This window comes from Rhincodon typus, chromosome 1 (assembly GCF_021869965.1).
Source record: "Rhincodon typus isolate 14 chromosome 1, sRhiTyp1.1, whole genome shotgun sequence".
NCBI classification, from domain to species: domain Eukaryota; kingdom Metazoa; phylum Chordata; class Chondrichthyes; order Orectolobiformes; family Rhincodontidae; genus Rhincodon; species Rhincodon typus.
In genome coordinates, this window is record NC_063332.1 from 22,550,023 (window position 1) to 22,571,093 (window position 21,071).

At 40.9% G+C, this 21,071-nt stretch overlaps 1 protein-coding gene across 1 annotated transcript in view; it reads right to left on the reverse strand.

Annotated features, from left to right (window-relative positions):
- LOC125484443 (probable E3 SUMO-protein ligase RNF212) overlaps window positions 1-21,071 on the reverse strand; it is a 79,130-nt gene that overhangs the window by 12,394 nt on the left and 45,665 nt on the right. The window contains exons 5-8 of the mRNA XM_048603229.1: window positions 19,510-19,562; window positions 12,708-12,771; window positions 12,425-12,470; window positions 11,811-11,880 (exon numbers count right to left, since the gene is read on the reverse strand). Of these exons, the coding sequence (XP_048459186.1) occupies window positions 11,811-11,880; window positions 12,425-12,470; window positions 12,708-12,771; window positions 19,510-19,562 (233 nt within the window). The remainder of the gene's footprint in view (window positions 1-11,810; window positions 11,881-12,424; window positions 12,471-12,707; window positions 12,772-19,509; window positions 19,563-21,071) is intronic.

The window sequence follows — 21,071 nt, forward strand, 5'->3', positions numbered from 1 at the left end:
TACATGCTTTATACATGCTTTGAAATGTTTTCTCAGAAGGTAGTTTATTCTTAAAAAACAAAGTGATGTCAGTAGTCAATCTGAATGCCGGAGAATTTAATCTACTCTTAATCAGAAAGAAGTTTATTTATACAGGTATTCCTTACCCTTACCAGTGGTATTAAGATCTGGGCTCAAGAACAGTTCATTATTTGGATATAAATGTGATTTGCCTTATCTGATCCCATACATTGTTAAATGAAGATTGAAAAATTTAAGGACAAATGAAGAACTGGTAATTCAATATATTCAACGTTCCATTGATTTTGATATCTTTTAGGGCCTTTCGTGATGGTTGTAAATGACTGACACAAGTGAACTCTTCAGTTACATGTTACCAGATTTGATGAATAAGGTTTTAGAGTAGATTTGCAGCCATCAGAGGCTGCACTGATGATGTTACCCAGCAGGGTAATGAAATGTCTGCGGAAAAACAATGAACCAGCTTGGCGAGCCAACCAACCACAAGATTTGGTGAATTGCAGAAAAGTCTATTTTTCTTTTAATTTAGAGTACACACACAAAGCAGTTCTCTTCAGCTTTGTGAATTAGCAGAAAATTCTGTTTAGCTTCGCTTCTTCTGTAGTAACTCTCACATAATGAATGTAGAAAGGTACCTGTACATTTATATTTCAGGCAGGATGTTAGGCGTTGTAAGTGTTAGCTTGTACAGCTGTGCAAACTAGTTGCAGGAAAAAAATGTGTCACTTAATTGTACAATTTTTCTGAAATCCAGGAGGAGGAAAGGTAAGGAAGCTAGTTTAAATACAGACACTATTACATATTAATCAGAACAGAGAGGAAAATAAAACTGCACTCAAAAGATGCACAACATTTTGGAAGCTAACACCACAATCTGTAGATAAGAAAGAAAAATCAACCATGTTGTTCATAAGACCAGGGTCTTATAAGCTATTTCTAAGAACTAGCACTTAGACACTGGTCAATTCTGTAAACTGGTTATTGAATCCTGTTAATATGACAGCCAATGAGATCTTAAAAAACACAATCTGACCAATTTGCAGTTTCCTCAAACTGATATGAACTATAGATTGATATTTAGCAAAGCAGAATTATGCTTTAAACCACTTTTCTGTCCCAAGAACAAACATGAACAGTGGATATTTTCATTGGGCATTGCCATGGAATGGGAAATTTTAGACGGTCAAGCTCAAACTTAGATTAGCTGATCTTGGCCCTTTGTTTAGTTTAGATTTCTTTTATTATTAATTCAGAGTCTAAGCCAGCATTTATTGTCAATCCCCAGTGGTTCTAGTGTAGTTAGTGATGAGCTGTCTTCTTGAATTGCTGCATTACGTAGAGAGTTCCAGGACTGTCTCAGCATGACAGTGAAGAAAGAAGGATGAAGTTTCATGTCAGGAAAGTGTGTGACTTATCAGGAAACTTGCACTTCATGGTTTTCCTGAGATAACAAGGTGTAGAGCTGGATGAACACAGCAGGCCAAGCAGCATCAGAGGAGCAGGAAGGCTGACGTTTCGGGCCTAGACCCTTCTTCAGAAAATGATGTTCATGGTATTCCCATGTGTTTGCTGCCCTTGTTCTTCACACTAGAGGTTTTCTGTTCAGAAGGTGCTTTCCAAGGAGCTTTGGCGAGGTACAGCACTCCATCTTGTAGATGTTACATCGCTGCCATAGCACATCAATTTTGGACAGACTGAATGCTGTATGTGGTGGGTGAAGTGCCAGTCAAGCGGCAAATCCTGTTTTGTCCTGGATGGTGTTGAACCTCTTGAGTATTGTTGAAACATGTCCAGGCAAACAGAGAATATTCAATCACGCTCCTCACTTGTACCTTGTTGATCACAGTTAGTTTTACCACAAAATTCCTAGCTTCTTACCTGTTAGTGTAACCACAGCATTTGTATGGCTGGCCCAGTTCTAGTTCTCGTCACTGACAACTCCAGGATGTTCAGTGTGGGTAATTCAACAATAGCAATACTACTGAATATCAAGAAGACATGGTTGGAATCCTTACTGAGATGATCATTACAAGGCACTTGTGTCACATGAATGTTACTTGTCACATAACAGCCTGATCTTGCATTTTGTTCAATCATGCATCCAGATGAACAAGGAACAGGAGGCCATTTGGCCTGAGGTTAATTAATGTACTGTACCCAATATAAACTCAGATTTCATTATATTCCATTTAAATTTGCAAGACTAGAATCATTAGATTATTGTTGGGCAAGGGTTTCAAGGATATAGAGCAGGCAGACAAATACGGTTGAAGCCACAGATCAGGTAGGGCTGAATAGACTGCTTTCCATTTCTGTGTTCTGTTTGTTTAATGTTATGCTTTGGTCTGCTCCAAGAATGAATTGGCTTTAGAGTACTGGCTAAATACAACAAGCAATTAGTCTAATTTTATGGAAAATTCAGTGACCACAATTTTAAAAATATTCAGAATTTAGAGGCAGCCAATTCAATTGTTTAGTCTAGCTGCTTTTGTTAAGATTCAAATAAGTTAGACTCATATTGTCAAGGAAACGACTAGCTCAAGACCTACTTCTTTCTTCCCAGATTTTTTCCCAGTCTGAAATCCATTCCTCTATATATCATATTTTTCTTATAGCATTGCTGCCTTGGAATAAATATTTTCCTTTGATTTCATGAAGCTAATCTTTTAACCAGAAAATCAAAGGAATAGTTGAAAAAAAGCTCCAGGCAATAAAGATGAAATAGCATTTCATAATGAGTGCCTATCCTAATAACAGTTCAACATGAATTACATTAAGAGATTGTGGAACTGAATTAGTTACCGTGAAGTTCAAGGATATCTTTACTGGGCAGCAGCTGCCACTTATCAGCAAAACCTCTATCCCTGAAGATTTTGAAGGTTCTACTGTATGTGGCAGCCTTAATGCGGTCTGAAGAATATCTTCTGACATGGGGAATTAAATTTTGTATCCTTTGTTTAGAATAGAGCTCTGTGATAGGTTTGTGATCAGTTTTTGTCACAACATAATTCTTTCTGACTTTCATTACTTAAGACTATTGTCCTGATATTCTGATGGCCAGATAATTGTAGATAGGATTTGTGCATTGGGACAATGTGGAAATTCTCACGCAGCTAAGTCCAAGGGAATTGCCAGGGAAACTGAAAATTCCAAGTAGCAACTCCCCCGCATCTGGAATCTTCTGAACATGCCCCTTAAATTCAGAGAATTTGGAGGATTCTGACTCACTTATGCTTAATAGTTACTCAGGAAACATTACAGCAGTGAAAACCTATTCTAACTTATGGGTAGCTATTAATCTGAACATGTAAATTACCACTGATTCACTCCAAATACACTGCTCTGAGCCCGAACACCCCTGTCTTAACATTGATTGACTGATTTATTGTCATGTGCAATGGAGTACAGTGAAAAGCTTTGTTTACGAGCAGGACAGACAGATCAGAGAAAGCAACAATGTACAGATCAAAAAGTCTTGGAGGCATATAGGTTACATTGCACAGGGCGTGCACTAGGTGAGAAAAGAACATTATTAGTAATTTTTACAGATTTAGAATTTAAGTTTAAAAGTGTAGAATGGTTATAAGAAATGTTAAAGTTAGATCTGCTGTAAGGAGCTTGCAAGGAGTTGCATGGTGTCAGTGCCAAATATCACCCCTTGCTCGCTACTGCCAGTTCAACCTTGCCAACCTAACTACTAGCCCATCCAACATCATGCACTTCCAACCTCATCCACCATAAGGCTGACCCTGCCAGATCTAGCATCTGGACCTAACCACTCAATTCCCAAGCTTGCTGGAGCTAATACAAGCACCTCCCTGCAATCCTCAACCAACACAATGTTGAACTCAATGCTATATCCCCCATCCAATACTACCTCCAACAATCTCTATCCCAACACTCTGTCACATTCCAACTTGATCTCATCAGGCCTGATACCCTCCCCTAATCCCACACCAATTCCAATCCATCCCTGACACCAAGCTTCCAAGCCAGCACTGATTTCATCCTGCCCAAACCAACACAAATTGACACCTGACCATCCCACCACACCTCTGATCCTACTTGAAGAACTCATCCACCTACCTGGCTTGCTACTCACCTCATCCATCTGGCACCCTAACCCTCATCCACTTCACCAATTGGCAGTCTATTCATCTCATCCACATGGAATGCTAAACCCATTTTAGGGAACCAGCTAGGGGCTAAGAGCTGTGACAAAAATCTGAAAAGCCACTTGGCAATTGATCACACAACATTTAAACCAGTCACACTTCACTTGGATCAAAGTGCGATAATGTCACTCATCATGCACATGGATTGTGGTGTGGAAGGAGTTAATAAATACCTGTTTTCAGTGGCTGAAGTGCATACCTTGTTTGAAACTGAAGACATGAGACTGTTCTCAAGCCAGAAGCAGAAGATCACAAGTAATAGGGATAGAAAGAGAGAGAGAGAGAGAGAGAGAGAGAAGACCACTTATTACCCTCTGCCTAGGCTCAATTGGGAAGCAACAGTCAATAAAGTGACTGCTTAGCTTTGTGAAGTTTCCTTAAGTATTGTTGTTACTTAATAAACATTTCCTGAAGAGACATTACCTACATGGTTAGAATCTCAAATGAACAAATAAATATTCTGTGAGAGCTGACTTACAGTTGAATTTAAATTGTACCAAAAATATACAGCGGCAAAACCATTTTTATGCCTTGGTAGCCTTTCCTTACCTCCCCATCACACCTCACTCATATAGTCATAGACCTGTACAGCATGGAGTTAGACCCTTCGGTCCAACTCGTCCATGCCAAACAGATATCCTAAATAAATCTAGTCCCATTTGCCAGCATTTGGGCCATACCCCTCCAAACCCTTTCTATTCATATATTCCTATTCCTTTTAAATGTTGTAACTGTACCAGCCTCCACCACTTCCTCTGGTAGCTCATTCCATACATGCACCACGCTCTGCGTGAAGAAGTTGCCGCTGAGGTCCCTTTTAAATCTTTCCCCTCTCACCTTAAACCCATGTCCTCCCAGGGAAAAAGACCTTGTCTATTCACCCTATCCAAGCCCCCCATGATTTTATAAACCTCTATAAGGTCACCCCTCAGCATCCGACAGTCCACTTACCATGACAGACTGAGCACTGCCTTGGTTCTCTGTTCATTTAGGCCTTGAATTTCTGTTCATTACGTAATTCTCAATCCAGGCTAACACAGCTTGGAATAAACTTCTATGTGGCACTTTATCAAATGGATTTTGAAAATCCAAAGGCATATATAATCATTTCAGCAGAAAAATTGGGAACCAGACAGGGGTCAAGGCCTTAGTTCTGGCCAGAACCCCCAAACCTCCTGCAGCATAAGGTTTCTCAGCTCCATCATAGGGGACATCATAACAACTGGATGTATCAGAAAGTTTGTGGTATATATAAATATTCAGACATGAATGATGGTAGCAGATCAGTAAGTTTGCAAATGATACAAAAATTGGTGGGATGGTAAATAGTGAGGAGAATAGCCTTAGATTACAGAAGATTATCAACAGGCTGGTCAGATGGACTGATCAGTGGCAAATGGAATTCGATAAGCTTCAGGGAATGCATTTGGTCAAGATAAACAGGGCAAGGGAATATATGATGCTTGGTAGGGCCTTGAAAATCACTAAGGATCAGAAGAACACTGGTGTGCATGTCTACCAGTCCCTTAAAATACCAGACAGGTAGATGAAGTAGTTAAGAAGGCACATGGGATTCTTGCCTTTATTGGCTGAGGCACAGAATTTAAGAGCAGAGAGTTTATTTCGAATTGTATAAGCTGCTGGTTTGGATGCAGCTAGATATTATGTGCAGTTCTCGAACCAACATTATAGGAGGGATTACACTGGAGAGGGTTCATAGTAAGTTTACCAGGATGTTGCCTGGACTGGCAAGTTTTAGTTATGAAGAGAGATTGGATAACCTGGAGTTATTTATCTTAGGGCAGAGAGGACTCGGGGGGACATAATTGAGATGTTTACAATTATGAGGGGCATAGACAGGAAGGAACTTCTCTTCTTCGTAGAGGAACTAATGACCAAACAGCACAAATTTAAGGTAAGGGACAGGAGGTTTAGAGGGGATGTAAGGAAAGAAGAATTCACCAAGAGGGTGTGGGAATCTGGATCTCAATGTCTGTAAAAGTGGTCATGGTAGATACCCTTATAAACTTTAGAAAGTATTTTGATGTGTACTTATGATGCCAAAGCACAGAAGGCCATGGGCCAAGTGCTTGAAAATGGGATTAGAATGGCTAGGTGCTTGTTTTTGACCAGCACAGTCTTGAAGGGTCAAAGGACCCTTTTCTGTGCTTATAGACCTCTATGATTGTATAACTCTAAAGAGCAAGATTGGCCACTGCTGCTTTCTCTGCCATTCCTCTAACTTTCTATGCAAGTTACTTAGGAGAATTTAGAGAAGTACAAACTCAACAATAGCCCAACTACATCATCAGAGTGTCTACCTCTGTCATTTTTGTCAGGCACATTCCCACCGGCTTAGTTAATCCAATTAACCCAGGGGCCTGGGTTAAAAAGTGACAGATTAACAACTTCTGATTGCTCATTAATGATCCTTTATCTTCATAAAAAGGTGCAGTACAACATTGTTGTTTTATTACCCACATCTGTGAGGCCAGTAAGTCTGAACTCAGAAGTGGACAACAGTGGAGAAGCATGGATGAATCAGGGACAGTCAGCATAGTTTTGTTAAGGGCAGACTGTGATATACTAACTGAAAGTTTTTTTTTGAGGATGAGAGTAATTGAGGTTAAAATCAGATCAGCCATCATCTTATTGAATGGCAGGGCAGGCTCAAAGAGCCGAGTGTTGTTGTGAGTGCTGTACTCTTGGTCCTTGTTCATATGTTCACATGTAATGTAGTGCATGTTGTCTACATGGAATTTAATAGGTATTTGACTTGACAACTGCTAAGAAAAATTAAGACCATTAGGTTGACTCCTCAAAGCTTGTCCATCGTCCACAAGACAGAAGTCAGGAGTGTGAGGGAATACTTCCCACTTGTCTGGGTGACTGCAGCCTAGTAATATTCAAAAACTTGACAGCATCCAGGACACGCAACCCGCTTGACTGGCACCAGATGGAGAGTCAATGACCTAGTGGTATTATCACCGGACTGTTAATCTAGAGACCTAGGCAATGTTCTGGGGACTTAATTTCAAATCCCACTACGGTAGACTGTGGAACCTGGTTATTCTCTCTTCCATTTGGCAGAAGATACAAAAGTTTGAAAACATGTACCAACAGATTCAAGAACAGCTTCATCCCTGCAGTTTTCAGACTTATAAAAGGACCTCTCATATACTTGAGTTAATGTTTCTCTGCACCTTCTCTGTAGCTGTAACGCAATACTTTGTATTCTGTTCTATTACTCGAATGAACTTATGTAAGGTATGATCTGTCCGTATAGCACACAAAACAATACTTTTCACTGTACCTCGGTACATCTGACAACAATAAATCAAATCAAATCAATAAAAATCTAGAATTAAGAGTCTAATGACGACCATGAAACTATTGTCGATTGTTGGAAAAACCCATTTGGTTCACTAACGCCCTTGAGGGATGAAACTGCTATTCTTACCTAGTCTGGCTTACCTGTGACTCCAGATCCACAGCAATGTGGTTAACTCTTAACTGCCCTCTGGGCAATAATGGATGGGCAATAATTGCTGCCTCATCCCATGAATGAACTTAAAAAATTCTCAAACATTCACTCCCTCCACCACCAAAGTACAGAATCAGTAGTGTCTACCATATAGAAGATGCACTGTAGAAATTCACCAAGGCTCCTTAGACGGTCATCTAGAAGGACTGTAACTTCCACTCCAAGCCACTCACCATCCTGATTTTGGAAATATATCACCACTCCTTCAGTGTCACTGGATCAAGATCCTGGAATGCCCTCCCTAACTACATTGTGGGTTTACTTACACCAAATAAATTTCAACAATTCAAGAAGACAATCCTCAACACCTTCTCAAGGGAAATTTGGAATGGGCAGTAAGTGTTGGGCCAACCACGGAAACCCTCATCCCACAAATGATTAAAAAAATGAAATGTGGTGAGGTGGAACCAAATTGGCTCAGTGACAGGAAACAAAGATTCTTTTACTGAGCAGTGGGATTTGCTACTCAGTTTGGTGATTAAGGCAGGAATCTTTAAACTCATTTCAAAGGAACCTGAAACTGCACCTGAAGCTCTGTAATCCGCAAGGCTGCGGACCAGATTCTGGGAAATAGGCTTACAGTGAACAGCTAGTTTACTCAGCTTGTGCAGACCCGATGCGCTGAGTTGTCTCCTTCCATGCTAAAGCTTTTCTATGATCTGAGTGTAGTGGACAGCAAAGAAGGTTACCTCAGAGTACAATGGAACCTTGATTAGATAGGCCAATGGGCTGAGGAGTGGAAGATGGAGTTTAATTTAGATAACCGTTAATCCAGAGACCTAGATAACGTTCTGGGGACCCAGGTTTGAATCCCGCCATGGCAAATGGTGGAATTTGAATCCAATAAATATCTGGAATTAAGAGTCTAACGATGAGCGCTAATCCATTGTTGATTGTTGGAAAAACCCATCTGGTTCACTAATGTCCTTTAGGGAAGGAAACTGCCATCCTTACCTGGTCTAGCCTACATGTGACTCCAGACCCACAGCAATGTGGTTGACTCTCAAGTGCCCTCTGGGCAATTAGGGATGGGCAATAAATGCTGCCTAGCCAGCAACACCCTCATCCCATGAATGAATTAAAAAAAAGTGAGGTGTTGCATTTTGGAAAGGCAAGTAAGGGCAGGACTTACACACTTAATGGTAAGGTCCTGGGGTGTGTTGCTGAACAAAGAGACTTTGGAGTGCAGGTTATAGTTCCTTGAAAGTGGAGTTGCAGGTAGATAGGATAGTAAAGAAGGTATTTGGTATGCTTGTCTTTATTGTACACTGCACTGAGTATAGGAGTTGGGAAGTCATGTTGTAGCTATACAGGACATTGGTTACTCCACTTTTGGAAGACTGCATGCAATTCTGGTCTCCCTGCTTTAGGAAGGATGTTGCAAAACTTGAAACGGTTCAGGAAAGATTTACAAGGATACTGCCAGAGTTCGAGGGTCTGAGCTGTAGGGAGAGGCTGAACAAGCTGGGGCTATTTTCTCTCGAGTGTCAAAAGCTGAGGGGTGATCTTATAGAGGCTTATAAAATCATGACGAGCATGGATAGGATGAATAGCCAAGGTCTTTTCCCTGGGGTGGGAGAGTCCAAAACTAGAGGGCATAAGTTTAACGTGAGAGGGGAAAGATTTAAAAGGGACCTAAGGGACAACTTTTTCATGCAGAGGGTGGTGTGTGTATGGAATGAGTTGGCAGAGGAAGTGGTGGAGGTTGGTATAATTACATTTGAAATGCATCTGGATGGGTATATGAAAAGGATGGGTTTAGGGGTATATGGGCCAAATGCTGGGAAATGGGACTACATTAACTTAGGATATCTGGTTGGCATGGACGAGTTGGACCAAAGGGTCTAACTCCATGTTATACAGCTCTATGACTCTATGCATCTAGAAAGATTCCAAGAATGTTTCCAGGGGTTAGGAATTTTAGTTATAAAGATAGACTGGAAAAGTTTGGACTGTTTTCCCTAGAGAAGGCTGAAACGAGATTGATTCAAAATCATGAGGGTTCTGCACATGCTAGATCAGGAAAATCTTTTCCACTGGTGAAAGGATTGAGAACTTCAGAGCTCGAGTTTCAGAGCTGGAGTGGTGGATGGGGACACTGTAGAGCATCTGTGTGGCAGAGAGTATTTGGACAGCACGTATATAGAGAGGTGGCCAGACTTAGACTCTGCAGGCAGGAAGGGAATGGGTGACCACCAGACAGAGCAAGAGAGATAGGCAGGTAGTGCAGGAATCTCCTGTGGCCATTCCCCTGGTAAACAGTTGCACCGTTTTGGATGCTGTTGAGGGGAATGACCTCTCAGGGGAAAACAGCAGCGGCAGCCAAACCCATTGCACCACAGTCGGTTCTGCTGCAGACAGGAAGGGTAAAAAGTGTGCCAGGGTAATAGTTGTAGGGGTAGACAAACAGGAGGCTGGAAAAACACAGTAGGCCAGGCAGCATCTAGAGGAAAGAAGCAGTCAACATTTCGGGTATTACTTACTCCTTTCCTCCAGATGCTGCCTGGCCTGCTGTGTGCTTCCAGCCTCCTGTTTGTCTACCTTGTATTCCAACATCTGCAGTCTTCTTGTCTCCAATAGTTATAGGGGATTCAATTGTAAGGGGAATAGACAGGCATTTCTGTGGCCGTAAATGAGACTCCAGGATGGTATGTTCCCTCCCTGGTGCTAGGTCAAGGATGTCTCGGAGCAGGTACAGGTTATTCTGGAAGGTGAGGATGAATAACCAATGTTGTGGTACACATCAGTACAAGGGATATATGTAGAGAAAGGGATGAGGTCCTAAAAGCAGAACACAAGGAGCCAGGAGGAAAGTTAAGAAATCAGACGTCAAAGGTAGTGATGCCAGGATTACACCCGGTGCCACATACTATTCAGAGTAGAAATTATAGGATATAACAGATGAATATGTGGCAGAACAAATGGCATTGAGGGAGGGTTTCAGATTCCTGGGACATTGTGACCGGTTCTGGGGGAGGTGGGACCTGTACAAATTGGACAAGTTACATCTGGGCAGGACTAGGCTGATGTCCTCAGGGGAGTATTTGCTAGAGCGGTTCTAGGTATGGCCTCACCAAGGCATTGTATACAGGTAGTTCTCCTATAACGTGATAGATGTGTTGTTGTAGTTATACAGGGCCTTGGTGAGACCACACATAGAATATTGTGTGCAGGTTTGGTCTCCTTTTCTGAGGAAGGATGCTCTTGCTCTCAACGGAGAGCAGCAAAGGTTTACCAGGCTGATTCTGAGGATGGCGGGACTGATGTATGAGGAGAGATTGACTAAGTTAAGATTGTTTTCACTGCAGTTCAGTTGAATGAGGGGGGATCTCATAGAGATTTATAAAATTCTAATAGGATTAGACAGGGTAGGTGTAGGGCTGATATTCCTGATGGTGGGTGCATCCAGAACCAGGGGTCACAGTCTAAGAATCTGGGGTAAACTATTTAGGATGTAGATGTTGGGACATTTCTTCACCCAAATAGTGATCATAACTACTGGAAGTAGTTGATGCCAACACTGAATGTATTCAACAGGAAGCTAGATATAACAGTTGGGGGCGAATGGGATCAATGGTTATGGAGAGACAGCAGGATTAGGCTACTGAGTTGGACAATCAGCCATGATTGTGGAATGGTGCAGCAGGTTTGAAGGGCTGAATGGCCTCCTCCTGCTCCTATCTTCTATGTTTCTAGTTGAAAACAACAGGGCACAAGTTTAAGGTAATTGATAGAAAAAGCAAAAAGGATATGAGCGATACCTTTCTCAGGCAGCAAGTGGTTAAAATCTGGAAGCCACTGCCTGGGTCTATGGTGGAGGTTCAATTGACACATTGAAAGGGGAATTAAAAAACTATCTGTAAAGGATGAATCTGGAGGCTTATCGGCAGATACCAGAAGAATGGCACTAAATGAAATATTCATTCGGACAACAGCTGTAGACAGACTGTAACAATTCTATTATTCTGTGTATTCTATCGTTTTTTTACATTCATCTTGTATACTGCTACTATTAGCTGAAATCAACACTCAACTTCAATCTGCAGAAGGAAATAATCTGTGGCACTCACCCATCCGGCCATCTTGGGGTGGACTTATTAATGATAGTCTGGCTGGACCTATTGATGCTTCAGATTGTATCTTGGCAAAAAGATCAAAAGTAAAGGAAACAAAGGTCAATAATAGACCATTCTTTGTTAAAACAATATTATACTTGCACCTGACAAGCAAATTGCTCCCAATGGCAATAACTGGAATTTGGGCCCATCATGAGATCTGGGATCACATATTCATGGAAAAACAGAAGAATGGCAAAACAAATATAGGCAAAAGAAAGGTGAAGGAAAGCATATAGCCCACATTATTACAGATGAGGTTATAACTTGTCTAAAATTACTTCTTCCGCTATCTTAGCAGAGTCATTGACCCTTTGAACATTAATACGTTAATACTTCTGCTAAAATAGTGAAGAATTCCAGACCACGTGTTAGGTATTTGTACTTAATAGACATATTTAACAAATCCACACTATCCATTACACTTTTGCAGCACAGAAATGCTTTGTTAAAAGTTATAAAATAAAGTCAATCAATCAGGCTGCTAACCATAAGGCTATATTTATGCCATAAATAGCAATGCACCAAATGTCCTATGTTTTTCCTGATGTTAAGTTATGTACACTTACCTTTCCGGATGGACTCGGTCTTGCATCAATCTCCATTTTCTGTGACCTTTTTGGAAATTATTGTTTAAAAGGATTGTTAAACAACATCATAAAATATTTACACATTTTCCTGTTATAAAGCACTTGAAAATTGCAATTGGTGCTGAAGTTAATGTGAAAGTCTGCTCAGAAGTAATTTCAAAACACAAGCTTTACGTTTAATTCCAGCATTGTTTAGTATGGTTTCCCTTCACAGGACAATGCCCTCTTTTCAGAAAGATGCATCATAATTAAAACAACATACATTTCAGTTGTGGCTGGTCTTGATTGTGAGACTGAAGAGTACATCACTGACTTCATTGAAGGTGCTAAAGAACAAAAAGAGGCTAAAATGTTAGCATTTGAAGAGCTTTCTTAACAAAACATGAAGTGCAGAAATTTTACATGAAATAAACAAACATCCCTTTCCTGGTGTGAGAAGATTAATCATATGGTGACAAAACAGGGTGGGAAAGATGAAATAATATTCTCAATTATGAGAAAAACTTTAGTAATTTTCCTCTTAAGCCTTGATTGGCAACTTCAGAATCTAGCCCTTCAGTGGTGACCAGCTTATTTCCATGCGTTTACATCTCACTACAGTTCCAACTTCCTTAGTTACATCCCACTTCCAATTCTCCTCTCCTCCATCAATGAACCAGATGGGGTAAAATCCAGGGAGTTTCACATCACTAAATGGCACCATGTTACATCAATATCAGAGTTGTAGCATCTGCCAGTGGCTTACATGGCAAACATATTGCATGTACTTCAAGCAAATGATGTGAAAGTCAAATGAAAACAATCCTTAGTGGGGTGACTACAGTCAGTCAGTGGGTACTGCCGCAGTTGGTCAGGGGGCTTATCCGAGTACGCTACAGGGGTTAGCCACAGTTAGTCCTGAAAATCACATGCAAGCAGTCCGATGTTACAGTTGGTCAGCTGGGATTCTGTTGAGAATCTGTCTGGGAGGTAGGCTGTTTTTTCCTGTAAGTGAGATAAAGGAAGGGATTGAGTATGATGGAAGTGACTCAAGACCAGTTAGTGATCATGCATGATTAGAAGGTGGTGAAATGATCCCATTGGGTGAGTAGGAAGTGCAGAGGGCAAGAAGGATAAGTAGTTTGGGAGGATGATCTTCAGATGAATGATGTACAGAGGGAACTTGGGAATCAAGTCCATAACTCCCTGAAAGTAGCGACATAAGTAGATAGGGTGGTAAAGAAGGTGTATGGCATGCTTGCCTTCATTGGTCATGGAATAGAGCACAAGAGCTAAGATATCATGTTGCAGTTTTATAATACTTTGGTTAGGCCACACTTATAGTATTGCATTTAATTCTGGTTGCGACATTACAGAAAGGATGTGGAGGCTTTGGAGGGGGTGCAGAAAAGGATGTTGCCTGGATTAGAAGGTCTGACCTATAAGCAGAGGATAGAAAAACTCAGGTTGTTTTCTCTGGAGCAGCGCAGGCTGTGGGGAGATTTGATAGAAGTCTATAAAATTATGAGATGCCGGTCAGAATCTTTCTCCCAGAATTGAAATGTCTGATTCTAGGGAACACACATTTAAGGTGAGAGGGGAAAGTTCAAAGGAGATGTGAGGGGCAAGCTTTTTTACACAGAGAACGGTAGGAGTCTGGAACGCACTGCAGAGGTGGTGATGGAGGCAGATATGATAGGAGCGTTTAAAGGATTTTTACATAAGCATAAGAAAATGCAAAGAATGGAGGGGTATGGATCAAGGGCAGGCAGAAAGGATTAGTTTAATTTGGTGTCATTTTCAGCACAACATTGTGGGCCAAAGGGCCCATTCCTGTGATGTACTGTTCTACGTTCTATGAGATGCACATGGACCCTGTAGCAGACATGAAATATGCAATACTAAGAGCTGTGTCTGAGCTTAGGGAGATCTGGGTGCAGTGGTAGATAGTGAGAGTTAACACTCACACTGTGAGTGTGAGATACCAGAAACGAAAGTGGCACTCACCCTTATGAAATGCAGCTGATCACTGAGATTCTTGTAGCATTGCTGGACATCCCTTTTGATGTGGACACAGCAATTTGGACACTGCCATTTCTGTCCAGGTTGACTGAGTCTGTCAATGTGGCTTGCTTTTGCAATCGGCAGATGACAGAGCTGCTCTCCTCTCCACCAGTCCACCAACCAGCGACCTCCAAATCTTTGTCCAGAAAGTTTGGAACTAGTTTATCTTTTCTCAGATATTTTCAGGGTCAGGAACCAGTTTGAGACATAGTTAATTGCTTGCAATATCTGAGGTGGTATATAGTTTTGAGGGCATTGCTGCCTAGGCAGCATTTATTGCCCATCCCTCATTGCCCAGAGAGCAGTAAAGAGTCAACCACATTGCTGTGGGTCTGGAGTCACACGTAGGCCAGACCAGGTAAGGATGGCAGTTTCCTTTCCTGAAGGACATTAGTGAACCAGATGGGTTTTATCTTCATGCAGGCATCCAGGCCAAGTTCAGCTTGGAGTCTCAGGAGAAGCTGAGTGCTTGCTGCCGTTGATGCTACCACCTCTGATCTCCTCCTGCTGCCATCACCACCTCCGATTCTATAACTAAGGGTGCCACAACTGGGTCCAGGAACATGCACAGGCAGTACCTGCTCGCAGCTTCTGATCACTGGATCCCAGAACATGCTTGGGCACGGCCTGACATCAATGCCTCGCCAAACCAAAAAACTTCAAAGAAAAGGGGAAAAGGCAAAAGCAAAAAGAAAGCAAAAAAAGGAAGAAAAGCTGATGAAAGCAACCGATATGCAGTCGACAGTCTAAATCTAAGGGAGACCAACAATACTTGAGAATCCACTGCCAGGTATTGTTTGACTCTCCTTGACATGCGGAAAGGATATAAACCGGTGTAATCTGGAGAAAACAGCATCAGTAACATTCCGAATGCATTTGTAGGTCAAGGATTGGGCGATGTCACACAATTCCCATTTGCCCTTTGGACTGATCTGTTGGCATGAAAATTCAGGGCCAATGTGAACTTGATGGGCTCTTGGATAAGATGGCCATCATTCCTTTCGAGTGCACCCAGCTTCCACAGATGGCATAGTACACTGCGCACATTCTATCTACATTGGTTTCTGAAATCTGTAAATAATGACAGCAAGACCAGTAGTTTTGGGGTCTAGTCATGTTCCTTTGTTTCCTTGGGGGATCTCCACCTGCTGGTTGTCCGTCTGGGTGCAATGTGGCAGGCCAGCTGCAGGTTTATACTCTGGATGGGTTTGCTGATGACAAGGTAACTGATGCCTTCTTTGGCATTGTGGTCACTTGTTCACCAACGCAACAAAGAATCCTCCAAATGTCAGTTTCTTCTCAGATGCATGAGTGGATATCTGTGGACAATGCTGGACATTCAACAGCATAAAAATACTCCTCATTTTAATCAAAATTAAGCAATGTGTTATGCCCTGTCACGGCGTAACATAGAGGCTTTGCAAAGAGTCAAATGTCATGCCTTGGCATACAGCACTAAGCTACATTACCTTATCCAGATATATGTTGCAGTTCCAAAACACTTATGAAAATTTGGAGGGTTAAATTCAGGCACTTATCCAATGCAAAAGCAGCCCCTCCCAATAAAAGCCAACCTTGAACATCACAACTACGTCATTACCTACTTACAGTTAGGTGTGAGAATGTGCCAGCTCCAAAGCATTGTGTTTCAGCATCAGGCATGAGAAATGATGTAGAAATGGCAAAGTCAGGTGAGACATTTAATTTGGTATTTAAGTAGCTTTGTGGATCTTACATGACTGGAGACCAATTTATACAAAGTATAGAACAGTCACAATTGCTTGAGGTCCTAACTTGTAATGTTCATGGTTGCCAAAAGAATGAACCTTCAATTAAATCCAATATGACACCAGTTAGTTGGTATTTTTTTTATTCATTCACAGGATGAGGGTGTCTCTAGCTAGGCAGCAATTATTGCCCATCCCTAATTGCCCAGAGGGCAGTTAAGAGTCAACCACATTGCTGTGGGTCTGGAGTCACATATAGGTCAGATCAGGTAAAGATGGCAGTTTCCTTCGCTAAAAGACATTAGTGAACCAGATGAGTTTTTCCAACAATTAACAATGGATTCATGATCATCATTAGACACTTAATTCCAGACATTTATTGAATTCAAATTCCACCATCTGCCATGGCGGGATTCAAACCTGGGTCCCCAGAACATTATCTGGGTCTCTGGATTAACGTCCAGCGATAATACCACTAGGTCATCGCCTCAACTGCCACATTATAAAGGGAACTTGAACTTTACTCCCTTTAAAAACACGCATTCACACATTCAGATAGACACACAAAGACTGACAGCACATGAATATTAAAATCAGGGAAGCACAGCTGGGTAGTACCAATTTGGACCGCAGATATTGATGAATGTCAGTTCCTTCCAACTATTTGTTGATAACACAAGATTGAGAGTACATTGAATCTCAAATCACATTTGAGAATTCATCCTAGCAGGGTCTGTATAGGTGGTTTTCCCTTTCCACTTTCCACAAGGGACTTGCAAAGGCAGCAGCTTACAGAGGAAAGGTGAGGGTCATTGACTAGCTACGAGGGCTTTTCTTTTACTTCTCCACACAGAAGAGACAGTGAGAGAGAGATGGATGCTTTCTCTTTAAAGGCTGTATGTTTTTGCTATACTGTCCACACACACTGTCGCTACCTGCCCAGGAACCGATCAAGGGGTTGTTACTGCATTCAGCTCTCCTGAGCCCAAAACAACTGGTGCCAATTGAAAAGCCAATCTAAAATCTCTGGGCCGAACTGTACTGAACACATACATGCAGTACCACGTTGTCTGCGCCTTTCCCTCACAGATTCAATAAGGCACGTTGTATATAAAACTTTCAATGTGTCCCAATAACTTATTTTAAAAACTGCAATCTTCTTCTTAGTTTGGCTTAAAGAAGACCTTTTCTCATTTTTACTCCACAGTGCCCAAAAAAACGTGGTCTTTACAATAGAGAGGTTTGACGCTATGTACTTTCGTAGAAAGAAGACTCAGAGACAGCATAAAATAAGAAGTATTATTCTAAAGGGTGTGCAGGAGCAGAGAGACCTGGTTGTACATAAACCATTAAAGATGGCAAGTCAGATAGACAGAGCTGTTAATAAAGCGTATGCTATTCTAGGCATCATAAATAGGGGCATAGAGTACCAGAGCAGAAGGGTATGATGAACTTATATATTACACTGATGAGACCTCAGCAGGATTATGGTACACAATTCTGGGCATCATGCTACAGGAAGGATGTGAATGCATTGGAGGGAGTGCAGAAGTTCACAAGAAAAGTTCCAGGAATGAGACAGTTATGAGGAAAAGTGGGAGAAGTTGGGACTGCTATTCTTGGAGAGCAAAGGCAAAGAGAAATAAGATGCTTGGACAGAGCAGATAGGGAGAAACTGTTCCCACTTATGAATGGATTAAGAACTAGGGGACACAGTTTTGCAAAAAAGCCAAATATGATGCCAAAATAAAACTTAGTAGTAGTAGTTATAGTTTGGACTGCTGAGAAATGGGGTGGAAGCAAGTTCAATTGAAGCATTCAAGAGGGCACTAGACGATTTTTTAAGTAGACACAATGTGCATTCTTTCAGGGAAAAGGCACGACATTGGCACTAAGTCATGATGCTCAGATGCAGATACGTTCGGTTGAATGGCCTCCTTCCTCACCTTAACACCGTTGTGTATCTACTGTATCTCTGGCGGCACCCGATGACTGACCATAGCCCCGCTTCACCTGACTAAGGACTGCTTCCCTTCGTCTTTTGCACGAAGAACCCAATGTCATCCACATAGAGGCTGGTCCAAGAGCAGACATGATGATATGGTGAGACTGGTGGCTTGCCGATGCAGAGTTATGTAGCTGGACAGTTCAGGGGGATGGTGGCTCCAGACCACGCAGCAAAGTTGTGCAGAAGAAGCATGATGGCCAGGACAGGCATTCGGTGAGCTGCAGTCTGTCTTATGGGTCAGGTTTTTGCACCATCTGGTTTAGTATTGAAGTCCAAATATGACAATTTGGGGTATTAATAATATGCAAACACATGGAAATAAGTTAATTGCCACTCAAAGATGAGATTTTGAAGTACACATTTAAGGTTTGAGGAGAAACACGTATGGTTTGTTTTATTTTATTTCATTCTCACTGTTCTGTTACTATACTTACCATTATTCTCGCCACACCTACAGGGTAATCTTTCACTACGTTTGCTGAAACTTTGGAGCGAAAAGTGCTTTGATACAGATGAAAGACAGGCCTTATCAAGTCAACACAATTTTTGATGTGTAATACAAGTTCTTAACTGACAAGTTCAAATTTGATGCCCAAATCAAAGTTGAAAGTTACTCTTGCTTTTTTTCTATTATGGCAGCTTTTTGCTAAAGGGGAGCAAATTTTTGCTTCATTTTGTTTTTAAATTTGTGCACTGGTGAAAGGATTAGTTTGAGATTATTTCACTCTAAGCCAGATATTATTTGGAAATAAACAAGTTCAAGACTGGCATTTTTGTGGTATGTTCTAGCCTCTGGTGATTCTGTGCAGGAACACAGCTGGATTGCTGCACAGTACCACCCAGCAGTTGAAATTTCAGCCCTAGTTTTCATGCTACGTTAAGTGTAGCAAGGAGGAAACATAATAAATATGTAAATTTACTGCATTAAACACAAGTTTCATATTACTGCTGTAGCCAAAATTTAGTTACTAAACCACCTGTGAGCTTTCATAACACTGCTGCTGTCATTTATTGAATATGTACTGCTGAAGTACTTTATTATTTTCATTTGAAAAGCAGATATTAAAAATACGATTTCACAAATCATGACATTTATTAATATTTTGCTACAATAGTACTACAATAAGTGCTGCACAAGTGCAAGTTTCCATTTTATTTGTTTATTAATCTTATGTGTTATATCTTTTGCTTTCATAATCAGTGGACACAAATTATGGCCTATATTTTCTGAGTAACCACAACAGTTTTTGTTGTACTTCTCTAAAAAAGTTTAAAGAAAGACTTACTTGAAACACATTCCCTTATGGAAGATGGGGTAGCCAACCGTGATGTTTGTTGTCTAATACCAAATAGATACAAACTTGTTAATATTTCTAACCTCATTTTATCAACTATGCAATTATACATTTAGGCAAATTCCATTCTCAAGAGTGATTCAGAAATACTCTTTGAAGGTTACATGGGTGAATATCCACCAAGTTGTCCCAGCGTGGCAGATAATATTTTTATAAACATGAATTAAGTCTTTTAGATCACCTTTTGTGACATTTCTGTGATGAACAGGGTAGGTGACAAGCCTATCTTACTCAGGATTCTTCAGATGAGAATCTAACCCACCCTAAGCACCAGGTTGCCAACATAACTCAATACAGTGTGGGGCTGGCGGAACATAGCAGGTCAGGCAGCATCAAAGGAGCAGGAAAGTCGACATTTAGGGTTTGCACCCTTCATTTGATGAACCCAAAATGTCAACTTTCCTGCTCCTCTCATGGTGTGTTCCTCCAGCACTACACTGTATTGACTCTGACTCCAGCATCTGCAGTTCTTGCTAACTCCAGATTGCTAACATAATGTTATTTTTAAAACAATTCTGGAGAAACCGATTGTCACTTTTCCATCTAAAACTTTTCCCCAGTGAATTTATACTTAAAAACATTTACAATGAACATAATAAAGTATTCAGACTAGAAAATGTAACAAATCACCTTGCTGCATCACTATATGACTGAAAAATAGCAAACCTTTCAGTACGTCTGCTGTAAATTTACTGGGTACATATTCAAGTGGCCAAAAATTAAGCTGGAACCTGGAAACTCTTTCCTGCGAGTTTCTGGGCTTCATTGTAGATAATTCTATCTTGTTTCTGGGAAAGAGACTGCGTGGCGACACACATAAGTAGAAGATGGGTGCACAGAAACACATATTCAGCAAAACAAGACCTAACAGTTACATCAAAATTTACTCACCTTAGTTAAAAAGTTCAATAACCATACCCATTCTCCAATATACAAATGAAATTGATATATATGTAAAGTTCACCTGTTCTGATATTTACCATTTTACTCTATCACTCAAAGACAAAATTGCCTCTGTTAAATGAAACAAAATAATACTGAAGTAAGGCCAAGTGATCAATTTTGCTGGGTTAGCTGGGGATACTGAATCTCTTACAGACATTCCTGTATGCAGCAAAACACGCCAAATTCCTAGCTTATCCGCCAAGAGGTGCCTTAAGATTTGCAACAGGTTAAGGGCTAGTTGTATATATTTACAGTGATCTGATGTTGTTCCAGCAAACCTTGAGAGAATTTATCCATGAGGTCACAGGCAGGTGAATCCTGGTCCTTAGATGTTTCCATTATAGTCAAACATTTCTGAAGAAGATTTATTTGATTCATCCAAGGGTGAATTTGCTAGCAACTCTGGAAGAATTTCTACTTTATAGTTGTGGGAAATTGTTTATACTTGTGAGCTTTGTCAAAGATAAAAGAACAAAATTGTGTTAGTATGGAATACCTCATTATTTGCAAGTTGCTTCTAAATTCATTTTAGGCTTGCTTGAGGTAGG